This window comes from Monodelphis domestica, chromosome 1 (genome assembly GCF_027887165.1).
Source record: "Monodelphis domestica isolate mMonDom1 chromosome 1, mMonDom1.pri, whole genome shotgun sequence".
Taxonomy (NCBI): domain Eukaryota; kingdom Metazoa; phylum Chordata; class Mammalia; order Didelphimorphia; family Didelphidae; genus Monodelphis; species Monodelphis domestica.
The window spans coordinates 255,533,002-255,559,642 of record NC_077227.1 but is presented as its reverse complement, the minus strand read 5'-3'; the positions used below and the strand labels follow the sequence as shown (position 1 = coordinate 255,559,642).

At 40.0% G+C, this 26,641-nt stretch overlaps 1 protein-coding gene and 1 pseudogene across 1 annotated transcript in view; one reads left to right on the top strand and one right to left on the bottom strand.

The window, feature by feature from the left end:
• LOC100023259 (annexin A11-like) overlaps positions 1-22,023 on the top strand; it is a 60,318-nt gene extending 38,295 nt beyond the window's left edge. The window contains 1 exon segment of the mRNA XM_056816123.1: positions 21,762-22,023. Coding sequence (XP_056672101.1) covers positions 21,762-22,023 — 262 coding nt within the window.
• Positions 22,024-25,705: 3,682 nt separating this feature from the next.
• Positions 25,706-25,789, bottom strand: LOC130456806 (U4 spliceosomal RNA; annotated as a pseudogene).
• Between the last annotated feature and the right edge of the window lie 852 nt (positions 25,790-26,641).

The window sequence follows — 26,641 nt, the reverse complement described above, 5'->3', positions numbered from 1 at the left end:
GTGTAAAAGAGAATGCAGGACAGTCATGGGAGACACCCAGAAGTGGGGTCCGGAGGGTGATCCAATACAAGCATGTGGGAGAACCCAGAAAGAGCAATGCCAGATCAAGGCATGAGCTCCTCTCCCTGTTCATGGTTACATTTATGGTTAAACAGCCCTCCTGTCATCTTTGACCAGGGGATCCATTGTACCTTCTGAACTCAGAAGAGTGCCTCCAAGGACAGACGTGCCTATTTTGGCAGCCACCTACATGAAGAGAAGGCAACACAAAACACCAATGGCCATGAGGGCCCCAAACACAGGCTCAGGCTTGCTTAAGTCCATATACATGTATGAATTTCCATATGCAGAGACTTGAAGACTTCTGCTCTACTTGGCAGAGGAGAAGAGAAGAGAGGACAGGAGGCAGGCCACTTCCTTTGAAAGATCCACTAAACTATTGGCTCTCCTTGCTCAGTGGTAATTAGGGCTTTGTCTTCTAAAAGGGGGTAGTCTTTCCTTCTTTGTTGAGTGGCACAGGCTCCTGACAACCCCAGAAGTTTTAGGGGAGCTCTTATGTGTCTCTGTAATCCTCGTTAGTCAAAAGAGGAAACTGAGACCCTGGGAGGATAAATGATGGCTATACAGGTAGTAAGTAACAGTTAGGAGATAGAAGGAGGAAAAAAGATCTGGACAAGCAAGCAGGGTCATTGGAAGTCCCGGAGAGCTAATGCCTTTTTGTATGACTCTAATCTTCTGAGCTACAGAAGCAGAAATGGAATGTGTTCCAGGAATCTATTGTAAGAAATAGAGGCATGTAAGCAGGTAGGGGATTTCATGGAATCATAAGACTAGAACTGGGAAGGAATCTTAGAAGTCATCTAGTTCATCCCCTTCATTTTACAAATGAAGAACTAGGGTTTAGAGAGGTAGAGTAAGACTTGTACAAGGTCACCTAGGCAGTAAGTGACAGAGACATGATATGATCTCATGTTTTCTCCCCTCAAACTAAAAAGTGATCTTTCCTCCATTCCCAGGGACTGTGTTGTCCTGTCCATGCATTCTCCCTGAAACAATTAGAAGCATTGGAAGGGATGGTTCTTCCAGGATTAGCATGGTTACTGTTTGTAGGCAATAGCCCAAGAACAGAAAAGGAGATAAGGAGGGAGGCCGTTTTAGAAGAATTCGGTCTTTAAGCCTACATCTAGGTTCATCTCTGCTACACTATGAATCACCTTTCCTGAACATCAGCCACCATTTGTCTTTATGGAAACTGGCTTGGCACCGAGGGCATAGGTAATTTAGAAGGGAAATCTTTGATCCATGCATGACATCATTAATAAGAAGCCATAATTTTCTAATATTCTAACACTGTGGCTAGCCAGGTACTGCTCAGATTGGAAACTTTTTTCTTTTTTTAATTCAAAGAGATTTTATTTTCCCAATTATATGTAATAACAATTTTCAGCATATTAATTTTCAGCATATCCAAAATTATAAGATCGAAATTTCTCTCTTCCTCCCTGCCCTCCCTTCTCTCAGGGATGCTAAACAATTTGATCTGGGTTATACATGTATTATCATGCAAAACATACTTCCATATTAGTCATTGTTGTAAATAAATACTCATATAAAACCCCAACCCTCAAATAAAACCATAAATAAACTTATGTGAAAGATAGTAAGCTTTGATCAATATCCAGCTCCAACAGTTATTTCTTTGGAGGTGGATAGTATTCTTTGTCATAAATCCTTTAGAATTGTCCCAGATCATTGTATTGCTGAGAGATGCCAAGTCTTTCATAATTAATCATTATACAATATTACTGTTACTGTGTACAATGTTTTCCTGGTTCTGCTTATTTTGCTCTGCATTAGTTAATATAGATCTTTCCATTATTTTCTGAAATTCTTCTGCTTATCATTTCTTATAGCACAATAGTATTCCATCACCAACCTAGACCCCTATTTGTCCAGTCATTCCCCAATTGAGGGGCATCTCCTCAATTTCTACTTCTTTGCCACCACAAAAAGAGCTGCTATAAATATTTTTGTATAAGTGGGTCCTTTCCCCCCTTTTTACTGATCTCTTTGGTATACAGACCCAGTAGTGGGATTACAGGATCAAAGGGTATGCAGAGATTTATAGCTTTTTGAGCTTAGTTCCAAATTGTCCTCAGATTGGAGACTTTCACTAATTGCTGATTTTTAGGTACCCTCAAGCCTTTCCCTGAAATTGCCTCTCTTTGATAGGGAATTAGGTGGGCAGGTAGTCAATTTAACAGATTAAGAGTGTGAATCTTAAAACTACTCAGACTCTATGTTAGAAGATTTGATTAAGCCATTCTCCATTTTTAACAATGGAAGTACTTGATCAGGAATGTATTGAAAACTTTTAAAATGACTCCACCCTACTCAGACAGTGCCTTAGGGAAAGATAAAGTTGCAAACTCCTGATTGAACAATGAAAAGTCCCTAACTCATATCTTATAGTAAAGCTAGAACCTTAAGCTAGGTCTATTTTTAGATCTAATACAAAAATGTGCTAAGTACCTATAAAAGTTAAATTTATCACTAAAAGGTCAAGCAACTTACAAAAAGCAAGCTTAACAAAAGAGGTGTGAAGTACTCAGAGGATTTAATCTAACCAGAGAAGGTGAGAACAAAAGAAGATGAGAACTAAGAATGGGCAGTCCTGGAAAAAAGCGCCTACTGTGATTGGTAGATGTGAAAATTTAGGGGAGGTGACATAAGAGAAAATTTCTTTAAAAGGAAGGGGTAAAAGGTAATTTAGTGAGTTGGAGTTTGGAGTTGAAGTGAGGAGCTTTTGAATTGAGTTCGCAATTGAATTCAGTGTGGAGTTAGACTCTGAACTCAGTTCAGGAGATACAGTGGAGGACTGGAGCTTGCTTGGAGATGATCTTGTGGTGAGTGATAAAGACTGACTTGCTCTACCTTAGGCTCAGGCCTAGGCCCTTTTGGCCTAGGCCCTTTTCTACTGCTTGGCTATTCTCTCTCTCTCTCTCTCTCTCTCTCTCTCTCTCTCTCTCTCTCTCTCTCTCTCTCTCTCTCTCTCTTCTTCCCTTAATTCCTTCATTTATATTAATTAAAAATATCCATAAATCCCCAGGTGACTTGGGTATTTTTCATATTTGGGAATTTTCCATGGCGACTACTTATTTAGATAAAAATTATCTTTACCAGTTTGGCCAAAACCTTTACAGTTTTGGCACTTACAGTTTTTAACATTCACAAGAGCCAGGTCTAGAGATGGGAGGTTCTGGGTTCAAATGTGACCTCAGACACTTCTAGCTGTATGACTCTGGGCAAATCACTTAACTCCTATTGCTTAGTCCTTACCACTTTTATGCCTTGGAAACAACACACAGTATTGATTCCAAGAAGGGTTAAAAAAAAACAACAAAGGGAATTAGGCTAACCAGGGTTTCAAATCTACCCCTACCTCAGTTTCTTTGTGGTATAATTTTATTTTGGGATCCAATCTAAGAGATTCTCAGAAAGGGAGGAGAATGCTAAAAGGTACCTCTAATTCTGATGTGAATCAGGTGTGAAATAGACATTTTTATTCCCAAACAGAAAAGGTTCCTAGAATGGTCATATTTAGTTGACAGGCATTAGACTTATTTGGGACATTTGCAAATAGTTTCCTTTTAGCTTTTTGATATTTCTATATAGCTGTTTAATCCTGAAGACAACCTAGTTCATGCTAAATGGGCTCTATCCCTCCTGGTCTCACTCTTTCTGTCTTTTTCTGTCTCTCTCTCCCTCTGTCTTTGTTTCTATTTTCATACTCCCTCTCTTTCAATAACTACCATCTATCTGCTTTAGTACCCGGGAAAGAGACGATGCCAGCTGTCTTTTGAAGTCTCCAAACAGCCCTTTTATTCTAAAAGGGTCTTGAACTTTTGGTAATTTTCATTAAAATTTTGTTAGGAGGCTTGGAGCTATTAGTGAATCTGTCTTCCAGTACACAATTTAACATAGCACTAAATAAATGAGGCAAATTTTCAATGGATGAATGTTCATTCAATTAATAGCTTTATTGGTAATTGATTTATTTTTCTTCAATAAAGTTGCAAAAAAAAAACAAAAACAAAGAAGATGCCAACAGGAGGTGGTCCTAATCCAATCACAGCTTTATGTAGGAGGCCATGAACTCACATCCCTCTCCCCAATCCAATAGAACTCAAAAAGCCAACTTGTAACTTCAAGGCAAGCAAAAAGAAGATACTTGAGGTGGCAAGGATCACCCTTCTAGTCTAGCCACAGAGATCCTGCTCAAAAACCTATTAAGAAAGAGCAATAAAATAATAGAAGCGACATGTCTCCTGTTTTGCAGCATAATAAACAGGAAAATATACATTATATGATAATATACGTGCAACCTTCCTGAGAGGAGCAAACCACCTACTCAAAAGAATCTTGACCTCAGTGTGTCAAAGGCTCTTTTATTTCATCCTCCTGAGAATGGGTATTCATGAGCCAGTGTTAATAGACAGCAAGCAAGTATGAAGTAAAGAAGCAGCAGGCTCCTTTTATCCTACTCCCAGACTAAAGTGAGTCCCTCCCCCTCATTCACCATTGGCTGGTTACTTGAGTGTTACACTCTCAACCCAAAAGCTAGCCAATCAGAATGTGCAATTTACAAAGCCAATTATCCTAATCATTCAAGATGGTTTTAACCAATCAAAATAAGGACTGTTTCCATCCTATTTATCTGAATATCCTGTTAGCCTTTTAAAGGTGTTCCTTGATGTCCTAGCTGAGTGGATGTGGGGAAATGGGGCTTAAGCTGGGAACACGAAACTTAAAGTGTTTTGATTGAAAAGGTTCCCTGACTCCATCTTAGTGATTCATTGAGAGGAGCCCAACCATCTAACTGAGCTTCATCTCTCACACTATTGTGAATCTTAAAAACTACTCAGACTCTACTTTAGAAGATTTGATTTAAACTATTCCCTTATTGTAACAATGGAGATATTTGGTCTAACAAAAATCAAGAATGTATTGGGAACTTTTAAAATTACTCCACCCTACTCAGACAATGCCTTAGGGGAAGATAAAGTTGTAAACTCCTGATAGAACAATGAAAGTCCCTAACTCAAACCTTATAGTAAAGCTAGAACCTTAAGCTAGGTCTATTTTTAGATCTACTACAAAAAGGTGTTAAGTACCTGTAAAGGTTAAATTAATCACAAAAAGGTCAAGTAACTTACAAAAGGCAAGCTTAACAAAGAGGTGTGAAGTACTCAGAAGATATAATCTAACCAGAGAAGGTGAGAACCAAAGAAGATGAGAACTAAGAATGGGCAGTCCTGGAAAAAAGCACCTACGGTGATTGGTAGATGTGAAAATTTAGGGGAGGTGACATAAGAGAAAATTTCTTTAAAAGGAAGGGGTAAAAAGTCAGTTGAGGCAATTGAGATCAGTGTAGAGTTGGATTCTGAACTCAGTTCAGGGAATTGGAGTTCAGGAGATTCAGTGGAGGACTGGAGCTTGCTTGGAGATGGTCTTGTGGTGAGTAATAAGACTCAGAGAGGCCACTTTGGCCTAGGCCTTTAACTAATGCTTGGCTCAGCCTGAGCCAGAATAGTTTAAGTTAATATTTTCTCTCTCTCTCTCTCTCTCTCTCTCTCTCTCTCTCTCTCTCTCTCTCTCTCTCTCTCTCTCTCTCTCTTTCTCTCTCTCTCTCTCTCTCTCTCTCTCTCTCTCTCTCTCTCTCTCTCTCCTTCCCTTAATTCCTTCTCTCTTTATTAATTAAAATCTCTGCAAATCCCAGCTGACTTGGGTATTTTCATATTTGGGAATTTCCTATGGCAACCACTTACTTAGATTTTAAGTCAAAACACTAAAAATTATCCTTACAGTTTTGGCAGTTTACACTATCTAATATTACCTGTCTTTTTTGGGAGGGAGGAGGAGTGGGAGAGAGGGGGGAAAAAGAATGAGACATAGTTGTTGTTTTTTAATCCTTAACCTTCCATCTTAGAATCAAGGCTCAAGATTGGTTCTAAGACAGTAGAGAACTAAGGGATAGTCAATACAGGTTAAGTGAGTTGCCTGGGGTCATATAGGGCCAAATTTGAACCCAGTACTTCCCGTCTCTAGGCTTGGCTCTCAATCCACTCAGCTACCTAGCTGTCTCAAGACATAGATTGTTGAACACAGTTAATATGAGAATTTTCTTCTCTTAGATAAGCATATTTATTATAACTTATTACATATTTATAATAAGTCATGTGTATGATATAATTATGTTACATATTATATTGTTATATATAAAAAATAAAAATAAATATCTATGCCTTTAAAAATTAAAAGAAAACTTTGAAGCTGATCTGAAGCAGGCAGTAAATATCTGTGCTTAGGCTGAAATGGGGGCCCCTACATCACCCATCCCAAAGGGTGCTGTTCCATGGAACTCCATTGATTATGAAGTTGGTAGAATCATGATTATTGGCCCTGTTTTTCTGGTTAAGAAGATGAGCCTCAAGGAAATTAAATAATTTACCTGAAGTTACTTTCTCATTCTAGTAAATAACAAATTGAAGGCCTGGAATATGAATCCAAGACTTTTGTCTATTTTTTTTTCCTTTTTTTTTAAACCCTTCTGTAAAAAGGAACTCTTTATTCCTTTCCTCTAATTTAATGGGGGACCTGGAGGCCAGCAACTGACAGGTCAACCAACTCATGCAGCCCCTTTTATAGCCTTCTCCCACCTCACTTCCTTTCTCTATGGTTCCTCCTTCCTGTTACTGTGGGCTGGTTAATCCCTACACATCTCAATGGTAAGAGGACCTCCAGGTCTTTTGTTAAATTAGAGAAAAGGAATAAAGAATTCCTTTTTACCCTTCCCTTCTGTCTTAGAATAAATACTGTGTACTGGTTCCTATGGCAGAAGATTGGTATGGGCTGGGCAATGGGGGTTAAGTGACTTGCCCAGCCACTGTCTCTATGCTCAGAAGTATCTGATGCCATATTTGAACCAAGACTTCCTGTCTTTAGGCCTGGCTCTCATTCCACTGAGCCATCCAGCTGCCCTACCTAATGTTCCTTTGCAGACTAGGAACCATGATATTTTCATATTACTTCATTATCTTTTTATTTGTTGGTCTAATAATTTTGTTCTGTGGGGGCTTCAATGAAAGGTACAATGAAAAGGGAATCTGGACCCAAATTTCAATTCTTCCTTCTTTGGGATCTAATTAATCTCTCTGGTATTCAAGTTTCCTCATTTGTAAAATAAAGGAGTTAGAAAGAAGACCTCTAAGGTCTTTATCAGTTCTAATCTAGAATTTTATGTGTGCTTATCCTGTCCTTCTCTCTTTCTTTAACTTTTACCTTCTGTTTTAGAATTAATACTATGTACTGGTTCCAAAGCAGAAGAGTGGTAAGGGTTAGACAATTGGGGTTAAGTGACTTGCCCAGGGTCACACAACTAGGAAGTATCTGAAGTCAGATTTGAACTGTATAATTGAAAATCTGTTACCCTAAAAAAAAGAACTACATTTCCCAGGAGTCCACTGATTTCCTGTCATTATGTACTTCCTGTGGGCAGGGGATATTAGGCAAGGACATGAAGGGTCCCGCCTCCTTACTTCCTGTCCTGAGCTTGGTGGTGGTAAGACCAATGTTTGACTTGACTAATCAGCCATGGGCACATGGTATTTATTTTGTATCTTCTTTATTCCTTGATTTCTAATGATCATTAATAAATCTCTTAAAATATAACATTTTTATTATTGAGATTTAATTTTAACTTTTATAGAATGTAGGACTTCCTGTCTCTAGGCTTGGCTCTCAATCCACTGAGCCACCCAGCTGCCCCCCACTCAGTTGTCTTTAGAGTAACAATACCTAGGGAAGGGAAGGATTAGGAATGGGGAAGCTAGGTGACCCAATGGGAGCCTGGATTCAGGAATATTCATCTTCCCGAGTTCAAATCTAGCCTTAGACACTTAATGTGTGACCCTGGGCAAGTCACTTAACCCTGTTTGCCTCAGTTTCCTCATCTTTCAAATCAGCTGGAGAAGGAAATGGTACAAATCACTCTAGTATCTCTGCCAAGAAAACCCTAAATGGGGCCATGAAGAGTCAGACATGACTGAAAAATGACTAAACAACAACCCTCATGACTGTGACCAAGTCATTTAACTACCAAGGTGGTTTTCTTTTCTGTAAAATGGAGAGGTTGAAACTAATAATCTCCAAGGTCCCTTCCATGTCTCAATCTATGATCCTATAAATATAAGGGTTTGTTCTTATTCTGGTTAATGGAATAATTGTCTTTCATTTCTGAGTTTCTGCCAGATTTTTCTATCATATCCTATATATAACCGTAACTGGTCTAGAGGACTCTTGTGGTACCTATAATGTCCAGAATCTTAAGAAAGAATCATCACGGGGATTCCACATTTGTGCAGATGAAAATTTTCTTTCACCTTAAGCATTCATAGGAAATTAAAATATACCCAGAGACGAATTGGACTGGGGCTGAGGATATGATCTAAGTAGATTTGCTTTTATACAAACGTTAAGTAGTGGAACATGCTGAACCTGGTTGAACCTAATTAAAATACTGTGGCCTGCTTAATGTTTATGTTCAATGTCTGTGATGTTGGAATGTTTAAATTCACATGAAAAATGTGTGCGTGCAAATGAAATAATTGGCAGGAGTTGGGTTGCTAACTCAAAATGAAATATGCACTAGGATGACAGCATCACTAATAGCTAGCTCATGCTGGCTATGTGTAAATACTCTCACTGATGGCCCTAGCCAAGGCCATGTGCTCACAGGAAATCCTCTCCTCCTCCCCACCCCAATCTGCCCCATACTCCATTTCCATCTCTTCACCTCATTCTCTACTCTTCTGCTTCCTTAGTTAATAGTGTTGGGCATATAAAGAAAAACAATGAAGATTTCACAGAAAAATATAAGAATTTCAAGCTGGAAGGGACATTAGCTCCAATCTAATTCAATCTACATCTGAAAGGAATCCTTGGGGAATACTCTTTGCTTTAATTGAGGGGAGGAACCCATGTCCTCTCTAGGTAGCCCATTCCATTTTTTAATAGCTCTAGTTATTAGGACAGCTAAGGTGGCAAAGCAGGTAGAATACTAGGCTTGAGTTCAAGAGAAAGACCCAAGTTTAAATCCAATTTCAGACACTGTGTGACCCTGAGTCACTTAACCCTGTTTACCTCAGTTTCCCCATTTGTAAAAAATGAGCCAAAGAAGGAAATGGCAGACTACTCCAGTATCTTTGCCAAGAAAACCCTAAATGGGGGGGGGGGGGGGGGGAAGCAGCTGGGTAGCTCAGTGGATTGAGAGCCAGGCCGAGAGACGAGAGGTCCTAGGTCCTAGGCCTCAGACACTTCCCAGCTGTGTGACTCTGGGCAAGTCACTTGACCCCCATTGCCTAGCCCTTACCACTCTTCTGCCTTGGAGCCAATACACAGTATTGACTCCAAGATGGAAGGTAAGGGTTAAAAAAAAAAAGAAAGAAAACCCTAAATGGGGTCACAGAGAGTCAGACACAACTGAAACTACCCAACAACAGCAGCAACAATACAATCATTAGGAAGTTTTTCCTGACATCAAGCCTAAATGTGTTGCTTTGAAGCTTCCTCCATCCACTGCTCCTGCTGGCATATATTGCATTTCAAGATTTGCAAAGCATTCTGCATACTTCTCACATATTCTTTACAACAGCCTTTTGAAATCAGTATTATTTTTGCATTTTACAAGACAAGGAAACTTGATACTCAAAGAAGGAATCTTGCCCATGGTCACACAGTGAGAGAGGGACAGAGGCAGAATTCAAACCCAGTTCCTTCTGATCCCTGATTCTAAGTCTAGCCCTTTCTTCACTATACTGTGCTGACTATGTCTGTTCAGGGTATAAATTTTAAAAATTAATATTCAATAGTCCAAGTATTCTATTTAATAATATGTATTAATACTAACTTGAAGCAAAGGGAAAGTATTTTTGCTAGAGAAACCTAGAGAGCTCAGCAGCTTTCCATGTGGAAAAAAGAGAGGGAGAGAGGAGCCACACCCATTATATACAAACAATGTAATGGCGCACCTACAGGAAAGGGAAAGGGAATTGTGGGAAACATAGTCCAAGGGTTCAAGATTCTAATTAATGCAAGGGAGGACTAGCACCTCTAGAGCAAGGGCTCTTTTCACCAGCTTTGGACTCTGCCTTTCACACAACTCTCACCTGTGGCTCCAAGAAGCTTTAGCATGTACATCAGCCACATCCAGATTAACCATCTCAGCTGATGGGCTAAACCAGGTGGAGGGTAAGTAGCCAACAAGCCACAAACCCATCTGTGAGTTGGGGGGGGGGGGCATCTCCCTTAAGCAGAGGAAGACTTCCCCTGGCAGAATGGGCGGACGAGAGTAGTTTGTGCAGATGCTGTGGAGCACTTAGGCTTGGTCCTATCTCCAAGACTCCAAGGTTATCCACTGCATCCTGGACCAACCCAGGAGGCCTGACTTTTGACTAGCCACTGAACTTGGATGATTCTGGAAGAGGGAGTGAGGCTGATGATTTTGTGCAACTAAGCCTCATTTAAGTCCAATTCCCTCCCAAGACAAAATATCACCCTTTGGTGAAAGCTCAGGGCTAGTGATGCTGGCTCCTTTCCTGCTCCTGGGCCCCACTGGCTGTGCAGAGCCTTGGTGTGGGCAGAAATGTGATTATATTCTTCTGGTCAAACAGCCCTTCTTACTCCCTCCCCACTTCCAGAAATCAGCTTCATCGCTGCTTTCTTCGCAGTGCTAACAATTACCTTGTTTGAGGCTTATGTAGGCAGATTGCTAATTCAATAAAGCTGAGTACCTGGGACAGCCACAAAATTGAATGCTTTCCAGCCCACAGGCCAGGCCTACATTTATGATGCCAGGTCACTTGGCAGAGTTTCCATATGGGCGGACTGCTCCCTCCCTGTCTCTGATTCCTTAGAATGCAGAAAGTGCCATTTATTCCACAATCAGGTTGGCCTCACCCATAAGTGAGGATAGAGCAGTTACTTCCTTGATATATATGGAGGGGTAATCTTCTCTCTTGTCCCCTGGTTTTTAGCATATTTATTACTTTGGGCTAAGGTACTAGTTTCGTGAAAATGCAAGTAATAATATAATAATAATAATAATAGCGAGCATTTGTACATTGTTTTAAGGTTCACAAAGCACTTTACATATATCAAATTATTTTATACAGCTAGGAGAGCCAACACATTAAATGTTATTTGTTAGCCATTAACATTTTAGTATGAATTCATTTCTTGGCTCTTTACCAATGTTGGTTGATGCTAGCCATTGCTATTTAAAAGGCTTGGAAGAATGTAAGAAAATAAAGCATTTGGAGTAGGAGAAAGATCTAAATAGAATGCTATAATCATGAAAGGCACTGGATACAGAACTATAATTAGCAATTTCTTTTCCTAGGGCAAGTGATTAGACTGGGTATAGGTAGGTTTACCTGATGGGAAGCCCTGGTACCTATGAAATTTCCAAGATATTGAAGGTGCAATGCCTCAAGAAGTGCTATTATTACTTTGATGGAAGGGGAGTGGTATGGAATATAATATCTCCCCAAATGGTAATGTTGATGCCTTCTCAATATCTTGTCCCATTGAAAAGGACCAATATCTTGCCTTAGTTAGAGCTTTTACTAGGTATCTGGGAAATAGAGTTTGTAACAAATTAAGTGGGAATCACTGAAAGTAGTATACAGAGGGCCACTGGAAGAGTACTTTGCAATGTTGCTAGGAGTCAACTCTGCCCATAGCTAACCCCTAAGTCAGTGTTGGTGAACCTATGGCAGATGTGCCAGAGGGAACTGCTGTTCTCTCCCTCTCAACTGCTCCTGAGGACATTTTTTCACATCACCTTTCCCTCTACCCAGCAGTCTAATGAAAGCACTTCTTCCCTCCCCTACCTGGGGTAAGGCAGAGGGTTCACATGTGGGTGAGGGTTGTAGTTTGGGCACATAGCCTCCAAAAGGTTCACCATCACTGCCCTAGGCCAAGAGTTCCCAGCTTGAGGCATATCACCACAGGTACAAGAAGCCTGTCAGGGGGAAACGAGGAGTATGTGTAGTAAATAATTACATCATCTTGTTGAAATGTTCTAAATTGATTTCTCTAAAATAAAATTTAGGGGGCAGCTGGGTAGCTCAGTGGATTGAGAGCTAGGCCTAGAGATGGGAGGTCCTGGGTTCAAATCTGGCCTTAGACACTTCCCAGCTGTGGGACCCTGGACAAGTCATGTGACCCCCGTTGCCTAGCCCTTACCACTCTTCTGCCTTGGAGCCAATACACAGTATTGACTTTAAGATGGAAGGTAAGGGTTTAAAAAAAATAAAATTTAAATCTTACCTTTCATCTTAGAATCAATACTGTGTATTGGTTCCAAAGCAGAAGAGTGGCCAGGCAATGGATATTAAGTGGCTTGTCCAGGGTCTGAGGTCAGTTTTGAACCTAGTACCTCCCATCTCCAGACCTGGCTCTCTATCCACTGAGCCACCTAGCTGCCCCTCTAATTTGATTTCTAGTTAAGTTATACTGTATAATTTTTGATGCACCATTGGAAAAGAAAAATTATTTTATTTTTTGTGCATTCATTATAATTGCTAGTATTTATTTCCTTGCATGTTAAATAAGAAGTATTGGGAAGGCTTAGTGAAAATTGAGGGTTGCAAGAGTAGAAGGTGGTTGAGAACCAGGGTCCTAGTCAAATGGGTGACTTGCAAAGCAGCAGACAATATGCTTGGACATTGCTCACTCTTCTTGCCCATCCCTCATTCTGTAGCAGATTGGAGGAGAGGAGAAAAAGGAAAGGAAGTCATGAAGACTTTGATGTATGATCCTTTCAGTACTCAGGAGGGAGACCATATTACTTCTGGGGTCACCTTCCTTTCGCATTTTCTCCCATGGCAGATTCATGCCTGGGATTGCTTTCCTTCTGACTCTACTCCTTGAAATATTGCTGAGGCCAAAGCCTGAGAAAGGAAAGTTGGTCTCCCTGGGCACTAGACTATTGACTCCAATTCTCTAGGGGATCTAGATTCATCTCTAGGATCAGGACTGAGGGGCTCCAAAGAGAAAGCCTGGCTGGAAGAGCCCCTCTTCTGGAGTTCAGCCCTTTGGAAGATTATGCGATTGCCACAGAAATCTTGGCCTTATTCTACTCAAAGAGTTAGGGAGCTGTGAAAAATGACCAGCTTGGAGCCAATGCATTTTTTTTTAGTAGACCATACAGCTTATTAAAGATTGAATTCCTTCTAGTGGTCACATCCTGGATTAGCTGGTTTGGAGGCAGACAAAGGTCCTTTTGTGGAAAGTGGAACCTGGCAGAGAGGAGGAAGTTATGCTCCTAATGTGGCCAACCGAACTTCCGGCTTATATCAATAAATTTCTCCATGGCCCTTTAAAAATAAAACATCATTAATGTACAGCCACAGTGCTAAAAGGAGTTGCAAGCTATATTTTCTCTGGTACCTTTAACTCTTGGACTGGGCCAACTCTAGGCAAAGCCATGAGGGACCAACATTTGTTTCTGGTGCTTTCCAATTCTCCTTGTTGAGCTCTTTTACATTTCATTTCCCCCTTCTTTTAGGATCCCAGAAGTTTCACAGTGATCAGTGGTATCCCACCTTCCACCTCCCACCATGAAGGAGAGAATCATTCTCATAGTTGCAAATCACGTTCAATGCTAAAGACTGAATCGCTAATGATGAAATTGAAGGCATTAATGGCAGGTGGTGGGGTTTTCTTGATACTTAAATTGTACCCTGATCGGTAGTGCAGTAGATAGAGTGTTTGAGGTCAGGAAGACCTAAGTTTAAATCCAGTTTTAGATACTTATTAGCTTTGTCATCCTGGACAAGTCATTTCATCCTTTTTGCCTGACTTTCCTCTTCTGTAAAATAAGCTGGAGAAGGAAATGGCAGAGCACTTTGCCAAGAAAAACCCAAATGGGGCCACAAAGAATCTGAAACGACTGAACAAAGGGAAGATTGCCTTCTCTTCCTAAATACTGAGTTGCTTGAGTGTTTAAAGATAATCTTTCTTTTTGTCCTCATATCCCTCCATGAAGAATGGAGACAAAAAATCTGTTGAAGCTATCAAGTATTTTTAATTCAATTCATTAGGCATTTATTAAAGACCTGTTATATGCCAGGCACTGGGAATCCAAAGACAAACATCCCGATTAGTCTTTATACTCAAAGAACAGACATTTTTCTGGAGGGCCAGTGGGGTGGGAGAAGGGGAATGACAGATAGCATGTAAGTAAAAATAAAAAATAGTAGTTTTGGAAGGGGACTAACACTTGAAGGCATCAGGAGGTGGCAAAGAGCTGAGCCTTAAAAGAGTACTTGGGGTTCCAAGAGGCAGAGATGAGGAGTAAAGCATTCCAGGGGAGGGGGATGACTTATGTGAAGGCAGGGGAGAACCTCTGGTGACCTTTGGTTAAAGGACTTGTGTTCTAAGATCTTATTTAAGTGATATCAGGGAACCTGGAAGCAGGTGTGGACAGGAGCTCCTGGGTGTTGCCTAGAGAAAATGCATTCAGATCTTGCAAATTATTTCCCACTAAAGATCTAGCTGAATGATGAGCAGCTGGGCAGCTCTCCTATACAGGAACTTTTAACCTTTGTTGTTCAGTCATGTCCAACTCTTCATGAACCCATTGGGGTTTTCTTAGCAGAGATACTGGAGTGGTTTGCCATTTCCCACTTCAGCTCATTTGATGGATGAGGAAACTGAGGCAAACAGGGTTAATCATAATCACATAGGTAGTAAGTGTTTGAAGCCTGATATGCCCTTTAGGCAAAGCGGTGGAGTGACCAACATTTGTTTTTGGTGCCTTCCAATTCTTTTTTTTGAGTCCTTTCTCCCACATGGTCTGAAAGAGATCAATGCCCCTACAACAGGGTCTTGAGTCACTCTATAGGTGACTCCCTCTCTTGAATTCCTGGATCTCTTTCATGGACCTCCCAGCTGTATACCTGCCCATCCTACACAGGTAATCTGTCAACTATAAATTTGAAGACAGTTTCTGGAATTCAGGTCCAAGTCTTCCTCTTCAGCATGCATCCTAATCCTTTCTGCCCAAAGTCTTTCTTAGAGGCAGTTGTCATGTATGCTGAGACTATCCCATTTTAAGAGGGTGCGGCTTATCACTAATTAGAATAGACTGACTGCATTCATCAGGCAGTGATTCAATTGAAGTGTTCAAACAGTTAAAGTAAACATGGTAGGCCATAGTTTGGGGTTTTCTAGTTATTTGGATGGTAATTAAATTGTACCTATTTATATGCCCTTTGATCCAGCAATACCACTACTAGGTTTGTATCCCAAAGAGATAATAAAAAAGTGTTGTACAAAAATATTAGTAGCTGAGCTCTTTGTGGTGGCAAAAAATTTGGAAAATGAGGGGGTGTCCCTTGATTTGGGAATGACTGAACAAATTGTGGTATATGTTGGTGATGGAATACTATTGTGCTGAAAGGAATGATGAACTGCTTGATTTCTCTAAGAGCTAGAAAGATCTCTATGAACTGATGAAGAGTGAAATGGGAAGAACCAGGAGAACATTATACACAGTAACTAAAGCATTGTGAGTCAATAAAATGTAATCAATTTTGCTACTAATAGCAATGCAACAATACTGGACAATCCCAAGGGATTTATGAGAAAGAATGTTATCCACATTGAGAGAAAGAACTGTGGGAGTAGAAACACAGAAGAAAAACATGATTGATCATTTGCTTATATAGGTATATGATTTGGGGTTTGGGTTTGAAAAGATCACTCTCTTACAAAAATGAACAATGTGTAAATAATTATTGAGTGATAATACATGTAATACCCAGTAGAATTGCTTGTCAGCTCTGGGAGGGGGGAAGGAAGACGGGAGGAAGAGAACGTGAATCATGTAACCATAAATAAAATGGGAAGAAAAATAAATTGTGAGCATTTAAATAGTACTTTAAGAGATTATTCTATTACAAAAATTAATAATATGGAAATAGATTTTGAATGACAATACATGTATAACTCAATGGAATTGCTTGTCAACTCCAGGAAGGGGGAGGGAAGAGAAGAGGGAAAGAACATGAATCATGGAACCATGGAAAACATTTTAAAATAAAATAAAAATAACTAAAATGTGGCCACAGCCATAAATAAATAAAAAAATACATAGTGCTTTAAGGTTTGCCACCTTGGAAGGTCCATAACCCTGTGAGCCAGACACTATAGGTATTATTATTCTCATTTCTTTCACATATGGGTCTCCTAGAATAGCTACCCTAGGTGCTGTGGGGCTTCTACCATTTGTGATTCATACCCTAATGATGACTACTACTTGTCATCCTGGTCTTCCTCTTTTAAAATGCAGATACCTTTGGAGTATAACAGATTAAATCACTAACACTACAGTGTGAATGCATTCATCTGCTCAAAAACATAGCTCACTAGCCTCCACCCATGTGTTTGCATGTTTCTAGTTAGCCAGAGGACACAATTAGTTCAAAGCAAAGGCATTTAAGAAAATGGTATTTTTAAGTGACAAAGGACTATCTAACACTTCCCCTGTTCCCATAGAACTGGTGTGTGCTCTCCCACAAATATATAGATAATCACTGGGGAAAAGATTACACATAAGAGGGACACATATGGGGAATTTGTGTGACTCAGACATGGCTGTGGAGGGTGACTCACATCTTTAATACTGAAGGATCACTTATATCCTCAAGCGGTATCATCTCACTGCATGTGCTTCCTACCTAGGGTAGCATCTCTGATGGATACACTGGTCTTGTAGTGACTATTGGCAGCACAGTCTCTGCTGGGCATTGCTTTCTCCTGTCCCTTATGAGGGCTGGCTGAAAATTCTTTTAGTCATGTCACCACACCCAGTTAATAAAATCCAGAAAGAGAGTCCCCAACCTAAAATTACAGCTTTTCTTTTTGGTCTTGTGTCTGGGACTAGAATCCTTCGCCCTAGACAACTATCTGAATTAGGGTTAGAAATTCCAAAACGTCTCTCTGACTTGGTGTAGAAATGAACATGATCTAGAACAAAAGTAAGCAAAAGAAGCAAGGTCATTCATTGTTCTCTATTCTGAATTAATTGCTTTTATTATATAAATCTGAAAGTAGCAAAATCCCTACACTTGGTGCTATATTTTGGTAGGAAGGCAGGTAATTTCTATTTATTAAGTGATTGTTCTGTACCAGGGACTGTGATAAGCTGAAGATACAAATACAAGCAAAAAGAAAGATAGTCCTTGCCCTCAAGGAAGGAAAGAAACAAGCATTTAGTAATTACCTTCTATGTGCCAGGCTCTGTATAAAGCACTTTCCTAATTTTATCTCTTTTAATACTCACAATAATCCTGAAAGGTAGGTGCTATTATTATCCCCATTTTATAGTTAAGGAAGTTGAGACAGACAAACGTTAAACGACTTGCCCAGTGTCACACAACTAGTACCTACAACCAGACTCCAGTTTTCCTGACTCCAGACCCAGTGTTCTATCTTTCACACCACTGAAATTCCTCTTGAGCAGGAACTCAGAAAGGGGAGAGATAGGGAAAGGAGAAAATATCTACACAAGGACATGATGACAAAGTCTGGAAAGTCAACTATGGGAAAAATTAAGCATGAATGGCTTAGGTCCAACCTCAAAATGACCCTAAAATTCACTCACCAATAGGAGAAGGGACTGGCATAGTAGAAGGATGTTTCAGAATTAGAAGGCAGCCTGGATGAATTATGGATGGCTTAGGGCCATCCTCAAGATGACCCTGGAATGGACACATCAATGCAAGAAGGGGACTGGAATAGTAGAAGGATGTTCCAGAGTTGGAAGGCAGCCTAGATGAATTATGCATGGCTTAGGTCCATCCTCAAAATGGCCCTGGAATGGACTCATCAATGGGAGAAGGAGACTGGAATAGTAGAAGGATGTTCCAGAGTTGGAAGGCAGCCTAGATGAATTATGCATGGCTTAGGTCCATCCTCAAAATGGCCCTGGAATGGACTCATCAATGGGAGAAGGAGACTGGCATGGTAGAAGGATGTTCCAGAATTAGAAGGCAGCGGGGATGAATTATGGATGGCTTAGGGCCATCCTCAAGATGACCCTGGAATGGACACATCAATGCAAGAAGGGGACTGAAATAGTAGAAGGATGTTCCAGAGTTGGAAGGCAGCCTAGATGAATTATGAATGGCTTAGGTCCATCCTCAAAATGGCCCTGGAATGGACTCACCAATAGGAGAAGGGACTGGCATAGTAGAAGGATGTTCCAGAGTTGGAAGGCAGTCTAGATGAATTATGAATGGCTTAGGTCCATCCTCAAAATGGCCCTGGAATGGACTCATCAATGGGAGAAGGGGACTGGAATAGCAGAAGGATGTTCCAGAGTTGGAAGGCAGTCTAGATGAATTATGAATGGCTTAGGTCCATCCTCAAAATGGCCCTGGAATGGACTCATCAATGGGAGAAGGGGACTGGAATAGTAGAAGGATGTTCCAGAGTTGGAAGGCAGTCTAGATGAATTATGGATGGCTTAGGGCCATCCTCAAGATGACCCTGGAATGGACACATCAATGCAAGAAGGGGACTGAAATAGTAGAAGGATGTTCCAGAGTTGGAAGGCAGCCTAGATGAATTATGAATGGCTTAAGTCCATCCTCAAAATGGCCCTGGAATGGACTCACCAATAGGAGAAGGGACTGGCATAGTAGAAGGATGTTCCAGAGTTGGAAGGCAGTCTAGATGAATTATGAATGGCTTAGGTCCATCCTCAAAATGGCCCTGGAATGGACTCATCAATGGGAGAAGGGGACTGGAATAGCAGAAGGATGTTCCAGAGTTGGAAGGCAGTCTAGATGAATTATGAATGGCTTAGGTCCATCCTCAAAATGGCCCTGGAATGGACTCATCAATGGGAGAAGGGGACTGGAATAGTAGAAGGATGTTCCAGAGTTGGAAGGCAGTCTAGATGAATTATGAATGGCTTAGGTCCATCCTCAAAATGGCCCTGGAATGGACTCATCAATAGGAGAAGGGGCCTGGCATGGTGGAAGGATGTTCCAGGATAAGGAGGCAGCTGTGGCAAAGTCTGAATATTCAGCAGCTGAGCTGTGAGGGGAAAAGCAAGCAGAAAACCTGTTGTGTCCCTATATAGGAATAAGAAAGCCTAGGCTTACAAAAAGTAAACAAATTGTCTATTTTTACAAAGCTAAGAAGTCTATAAGAAGCAGGATTTGAAACCAAGTTCTTTTGACTCCAGACCTAGTGATCTTTCTACTCTACTACATAGCCCTTGGCATAAGCAAAAGCTCAGTGAGATGTGAGTCACTGGCTTACAGACTTGCCAGGTTTGATCAGGCACAACCGGATTTCATCATCCTCTCTATTGAAGTGCAAAGAAGTTAGATTTCCCTCATCCCCAAGGTCTACCCTGGCAGCAAGGCAGGTACCCAGGGAAGTTCATTAGCTCTTTTTTTTTAGACCTTTACTGTCTCATCTTAGAATCAATACTGTATATTGGCTCCAAGGCAGAAGAGTGGTAAGGGCTAGGCAATGGGGGTCAAGTGACTTGCCCAGGGTCACACAGCTGGGAAGTGTCTGAGGCCAGATGTGAACCTAGGACCTCCCTTCTCTAGAACTGGCTCTCAATCCAATGAGCCACCAAAGTGCCCCCTGCACTAGCTCTTATGTACCACTGTTCATTGAGCTATTTCTTTACCCCAGCAATAGAATAATTCGAGAGCTAGCCTGAAGGAATAATTTCAGAAATTCTAGACCAGACATGGGTGACCTATCAACCAACTCACTAAGGGGAAATATTCTTGAGCAAAAGGTCCAATTCAATTATCTGCTTCAGCTTTCAACATTCTCATTTTTCTGTATCTCTTTGGTGGAAGAACAGGGTCTAGCAAGCAGATACTGACTTTCTCTCTCTCTCTCTCTCTCTCTCTCTCTCTCTCTCTCTCTCTCTCTCTCTCTCTCTCTCTCTTTTAAATCCTCACCCTCCATCTCTGAATCAAATTAAGTATTGGTTACAAGACAGAAGAGAGGAAATGGCTAGGTGATGAAGGGTTAAGTGACTTGTCTAAGGTCACACAGCTAGGAAGTGTCTGAGATCACATTTGAACCCAGGACCTCCCATCTCTGGACCTGGCTCTCTATACACTGAGCCACCTAGCTGCCTCCAATGCATTTCATTTCATTTTTTTAAAAATTGGATATTTTCTCCCAGATTTCATGTCAACTAATTACATTATAATTTTTATTATTTGTTTTCTGACATTTCATAATCCCTATTCTCTCTGTCCTCCACATCCAAGAAGGCAGGTAATGCGATATAGGTTGTACATATATTATCATATATTACATATTTCTGCTTTCATCATGTTGTGAAAGAGCTATATTGCTTATCCTAGAGAAAAATTCATATATTGTTTATCCTAGAAAAATGCCATTTTAATCCATAAATAAAATAGAGATAATGGGAAGAAAATTTTTATTTCCAAGTTTAACAAATGCATCAATTGGTCCTTGGTCTTTGAATGTTAATCCAGTTGCTGCTACCTGACACCACAGACTTTCATTAAAATGAAAAGTGTAATAAAAATTTTTTAAATTGTTTAAAAATGTAATAAAGAACTATGGGAGTAGAAACACAGAAGAAAAACAGCTGCTTGATCACATGGGTCAAGAGGATATGGTTGGGGATGTAGACTCTAAAGGATCACCCTAGTGCAAATATCAATTATATGAAAATAGGTCTTGATCAATGACACAAGTAAAAAAAACCCAGTGGAATTGCTTGTTGGCTACAGGAGGGGAGGGAAAGAACATGATTCATGTAACCATGGAAAAATATTCTAAATAAATTAATTAAATAACATTTTTAAGACAAAAAAAATGTAATAAAATGTCATCTACAAAAGAGCAAATAAATGAATTTAAGTAACTTCCAGGATAATATAAATAGTGCTTGAGTCACGATCTGAACCTGCATCTTTTTTACTCCAATCTTTTCATACTATTCACTAAGCTAAGCCTGGTTCTAAGTGAATCATAAAATTTAGAACCAAGGCAGATTTTAGGACTAGGGGAATGATTCTTTTATTTTTTTATTTTTTAAACCTTTACCTTCTGTCTCTGAATTGACACAAAGCATTAGTTCCAAAGCAGAAGAGAGGTAAGGGCTAGGCGATAGGGGTCAAGTGACTTACCCAGGGTCACCCAGCTAGGAAGTATTTGAAGGCCTACCATCTTCAGACCTGATTCTCTGTCCACTAAGTCAAGTAGCTTCCCCCAAGGGTCAGTCTTTAGGGACTCTCTGGGCTTAAAATGCTGAGGGTCACGTTGGTTGTAGGACATGGAATTTGAGAAAGGAGAGAATATTCAAGGGAATTGAGAAATGGAATTTACCCAGAAATGGAAACTAATGGACTCATAAGAGGCATAACCAGGCTCGGGCCAGAACACAAGGATTTTGAGGTCACAGAGAGGGGAAAATAACCTGGAGTCTGAGTTTTGGGGCAGATGGAAGGGGAGTGCTTACTAGGTGAAGGATTGGTCCCGGTGCGGATAAGCATGTGGGTGGGAAGAGAATGAAAGACCTTTTTTCTCTCCAACCCCCTTTTTTAGAGAAAGAAAGGAATGCATAGACGTTGGATGTTTTTATTGGCAATGTCCCTGTAACCTCACCTCATTAGACGACATCATGAATGTATTAACACGTTAGATATTACACCTTCATCTGTGCAGCCACATCTCTCAAGACACCTCGGGGATCTTGGGGAATCGCTCCGCTCGTTTAAGGAGCAAACTGAAACAGCCCACAGATTTTCAGGGCAAGGCCGAGCTGTGAGGAGGTCCTCCTCCCGGCTGGCGCTCCCCAAGGATTGGGCTGGGGACACGACCCGGGCTCATTTACACGGCAAGGAATATGTTCCAAACTGGGGGAAATTTATATGAAGACTGGTTTCAGTTTTAAGTTTCTAATGTAAGACTGCTTTCTTTCAAAAATAATAATCATAAGGGAAAGAAAATGGAAATCCAACCGAATTCAGACTTTTACAGTTATTCCTTTAGAATGAAAATGCAGACGGTAAAACTCTGACTAACTGGAAACCTCCGGGAAAGCACCATTCTGGAGAACTGGATAAATGAGTTTACTTCTTTAGATGTCAACGTTTTGGGTTATTTTTACCATTTAAAATGGAATTCTTTCTCAAACGTATCACATACTTCCTTGGAATTTTTTTTGCACACGGAACAAAATTTTTTTCTTGATGACTGAGGCAACCCTGGTGAAACCTATTATATTGGGCTTTAATATCGTGAAGCCCCTGAGGGTCTTTTGAATTGTGTAGGGCTTTTTGTGGACTCTGACTGCTGTGCTTCATGACTTCTGTCTGCTTTTTGTAGTTTTTCTGTCTCTTTTATCATTGCCAGTTATTATTTCTCACTATTATCAGTATTGGGGTCCTGTAGGTGCCTCTATCTTACCATCTATTTTGATAAAGCATTTATGTATTTCTCTCTTTCTGTATATCTCTCTCTCTCCTTCCCTTTCTCTCTGTATATATAGTTCTCTCTATATATAGATGTATTTCTTTCTTTCTATATATATTTCTCTCTATATATCTCACTACTTATTTCTCCTTCCTTCTCTCTGTATATATACATATATATATATATAATCCTTCCCTTTCTCTGTATATATTTATCTCTTTCTCTCTCTATATTTCTCCTTCCCTCTCTCTGTATATATATTTTTTCCTTCCGTCTCTCTGTATGTCTCTCTCTGTATCTCTGTATCGCTCAAAAATATATACACAAATATATATATATATTTCCCCCTCTGTATATATATATTTCTCCTTCTCTCTCTCTCTGGTTTGGGTTTGCCAATAAGATAATCAGGTTTGTCAGGATTGTTCACAAATTAAGGATTAAAAAATCCTTTTGATTTTTGCCTTTGTTCTTGGTGGTGGTTCCAATAGTTGAGGTGTTGTTCTTTACCTAAGATTCTTATTTTAAGCAAAGTTAACTCCTTTTGAATATCTACTTGCATAATTATTTTCTTTCCAAACCTGGGCAATAAATAGTTACTAAGACTTAACAGGCAAAGCAGCAAGGTGACTTAGCAGATAGAGTCAGATCTGGAGAAGAGAGGTCCTGAGTTCAGATCTTGCCTCAGACATTTTCTAGCTATGTGACCCTGGGTAAGTCACTTAACCCTCATTTCCTAGCCCTTACAGTTCTTCTGCCTTAGACATAATACTTAATATTCATTCTAAGACAGAGGGTAAGGGCTGAAAAAAAGAGGTAATAGGAAATTACTTTAATACTAAAGTAATGGGCTTGATTTTTCATTTCACTTTCAGTGTGCCAGTAAAAAGTACTCTTATAGGAACAGAAGGAATAACCTTTTCCAGCTCCATTCCATTTCCCAAGTGAGGCAGAAAGGCTGTCTGTAGCTGGAGAATGAAGTGGGTGGCCCTGAAAGCAGTGCTTTGGCAGAAGAGTCACCGATGTCCTGCTGAATGCTTCTGTGAAAGCATCCTCAGCCTTTTCCAAGTTTCTGTGGAGTCTTAGCAATGGAGAGTGAGGAAAGGGAGATATGAGTAAAAGATGAATTCTGGGAGGGGAATGGGAAAGTAGATGTTATCAGGAGCTATGTGCCCTTCCTATTTTCTCTCCTCTGGGAATTTTAGCAGTTCTAGCATAAGGGAAACACATGGTAATGGTGGCAATCTGCCAGGTGAAGCAGCCCCTCAGAAGTATAAGAAGGTGGGAAAACATGACCAAAGGACCCTGGATAGACTGTAAGCCCCTTCTCTGGATCCACTTCTGCCCCAGCCTACATATAGAATAATAGTTTACATTTCCATGGTACATTAAGGTATTTAATGATCTTTCCAAAGAACAACCCTAAGAAGTAGATAGAATAAGTATAATTATTCCATTTTAAATGTGAATAAACTGAATCTAGTGATTTTTTTTTTTGGCATGTGACCACATAGTTTGTAAATCTCAAAGTCAGGCTTTGGACTCAGATTTTTTTTTTAGGATTTTCCCACTCAATACACAATAGCTTGCCTTTAGGTGTTGTCTTTATTAACAAAGCATTAAATACCTTATTTAAAGATCTATTTGGTGCTATTACTCTATAGAACAATCAATAGGCAATAAATGTACCATGTGATAGAGAAAAGAGGTAGAATCCAGAACTAGAGTCACTTTTTTTACATTAAATAGATTAAAGAGCTTGAAGTGAATCTCAAGAATGTTCAACTTGGATTAGGAGCAGTGAGGTCTAGGAATGCTTTGTGAAGAAAATAGGCTAGAGCAGTGATGATGAACTTATGGCACAGGGGCCAAAGATGGCACATAGATGCACTGCTGCCTCCCCTTCCCTCCCAGTTCATTACTAAAAAGGTAGAGGGACTTGGGCGCAGTTGCTCCCCTTTCCCTCTCCACCATGTCTGTTGACATTTTTTCACACTCCCTGTCCCTCTGCCCAGCAGCATGCACATAGGGTAAGGTAGGCAGCTCACAGGCAAAAGAGCTGGTGGGGAGCAGAGTGCTCAGACCACTCCTCTCCCCCTCTCTACACTTGCTGAGGACATTCCTCACTTCATTCGCCCCCAATGGGAGAGTTTTCTCTGTCTCTTATGTGGGGTAAGGAGGGGTGGGACATGGAATGTGGTCTCTAAAACATTTGCCATCACTGTACTAGAGTGTTGGGTGACATCTGGGAAGACATCTCTCTCCAAAAGTGTAGAAATCAAAGAAATAAATTGTGAAAATAGCTTGGCAAGGACAGAATAAACCTTACCAACCTTGAAGGAGACTTCTACTATTTTAGAGACCTCATGCCTCACTATGATAGTCTGATAAGATTAACTATAGAGATAATATCCCTACTGGTACAAACCTGATTTTTGGCAACTCCTAAGACCTCGAAGTTAACAAGTTTCAACCCTAATGTTAACCTATTCTTCCTGTAATCATTTGACATCCTGTCTCTATTTTTCAACTTCCCAAATAAGAAAGTGACTGAACAGCCTTTCCCAATAGACTTCTTTTGTAGTATATGTCAGTCTTAAGACCATTCAAACTTGCCCCCCCCCACATATCTTTGTTCAGCATCTATAGATATATTTTTGCAAATATATCTATATATGTTTGTTCAACACATTTCCTTTCACTTGGCAATTGCTCATGAGTTAATGGTAATTAAACTTTGATCTTTTAGCTTTGCCTTCTAATTTATTGACTTCTAGTCAAATAACCAAGATGGGAGGAATTACTCTTCAGAAGGGTCATGGGACTTTTGTGTTGAGAAATCTTCCAATGCTTAGATGATAAAAATGGCCAATATAGCATATCCTATCAGCAGTGGATCTCTTACTTCTTATAATTCAAACATGATTCTGCAGAGCTATAGTGAGAAAATTACTGCAGAGGGAGAATTGTGGAGGGGGTGGGTGGGAAATGAAGGGTTTTTTTGCCTTTCGAATTCTAAAAGGCTATGTTTACATGTTGGCTCTACAAGTTTTGAGGTCAATAACCCTAATAAATGTTTTGTTTTGTATTTTCCCAGAGGTGTAGCATGGTAGTGTGGTGTTGGGTGATCTCTCCTATCTTTGGCTTTGTATCTTTGGTTTTCAATTAGTAGTAATCATGCCTTGGATAAATCTCATTGGCTATGATATTGCCACAGCACAAAAATGGCTTTGTATCTTTGAGAAAGATATCTAACCTAGGGCAGAGTAAGGAAGGGAAGATCCTAGATACTAGGATATGGCTCTCTGGTGGAAAGCAAATTAGTCTTTTATTAATCTTCTTCACTGATTGAGGATTCCTCAATCCAGAAGTCCCAAGATCCTCTTGGAGAATAATTCTTCCCATCTTGGTCTGATTGACTGGAAGTCAATAAATTAGAAGGCAAGACTAGGAGATCAATGTTCAATTACCATTCATGAGCTACAGTTCATGAGCAGTTGCCAGTATTTTGAAGACTGCAATCTTTTTTCATTCTCAAAACAGTTTAGAATACTCCTTCAGGATCAGGTGTCTTGAATTTCTCTGGGGCTGGGATTCCTTGCCATTTGATAGTCTAATATCAAGGTTCCCTTTCACTGTTAAATTGATTTGAGAACAATGAGACTTCACTGACAGCTTCTCATAAAACTACTGCAGGAAAGATCTTCATAATTATTATTTTTGCCTGTAATGTTGAGAATGTCTTAAATATTGAAAACCAGAGTCTCAAAGTCCACTAAAACTATTGCTCATGTATCCCCATCAATGTTTTTACCTTTAATAGTCAGCAAGAGGGCACAATTAGTTTAGACAAAGGTATTACATGAAATAACATGGCAAGAAAAGTAGCAATAATATCTGTAATAATTAAAATTAAATTATGAAGCTGCTATTAGCTTTAATAATTTTATTGCATCAAAGTAGTAATAGTAGAGAGGGAAATGCAGGAAAGAGGTAGAGAGTTACTTAGCACACTACTCTATTGGCTACCATGATGGACTGAAGTTCATCACCGATGAGGGTTTCTTCAGGATCCACA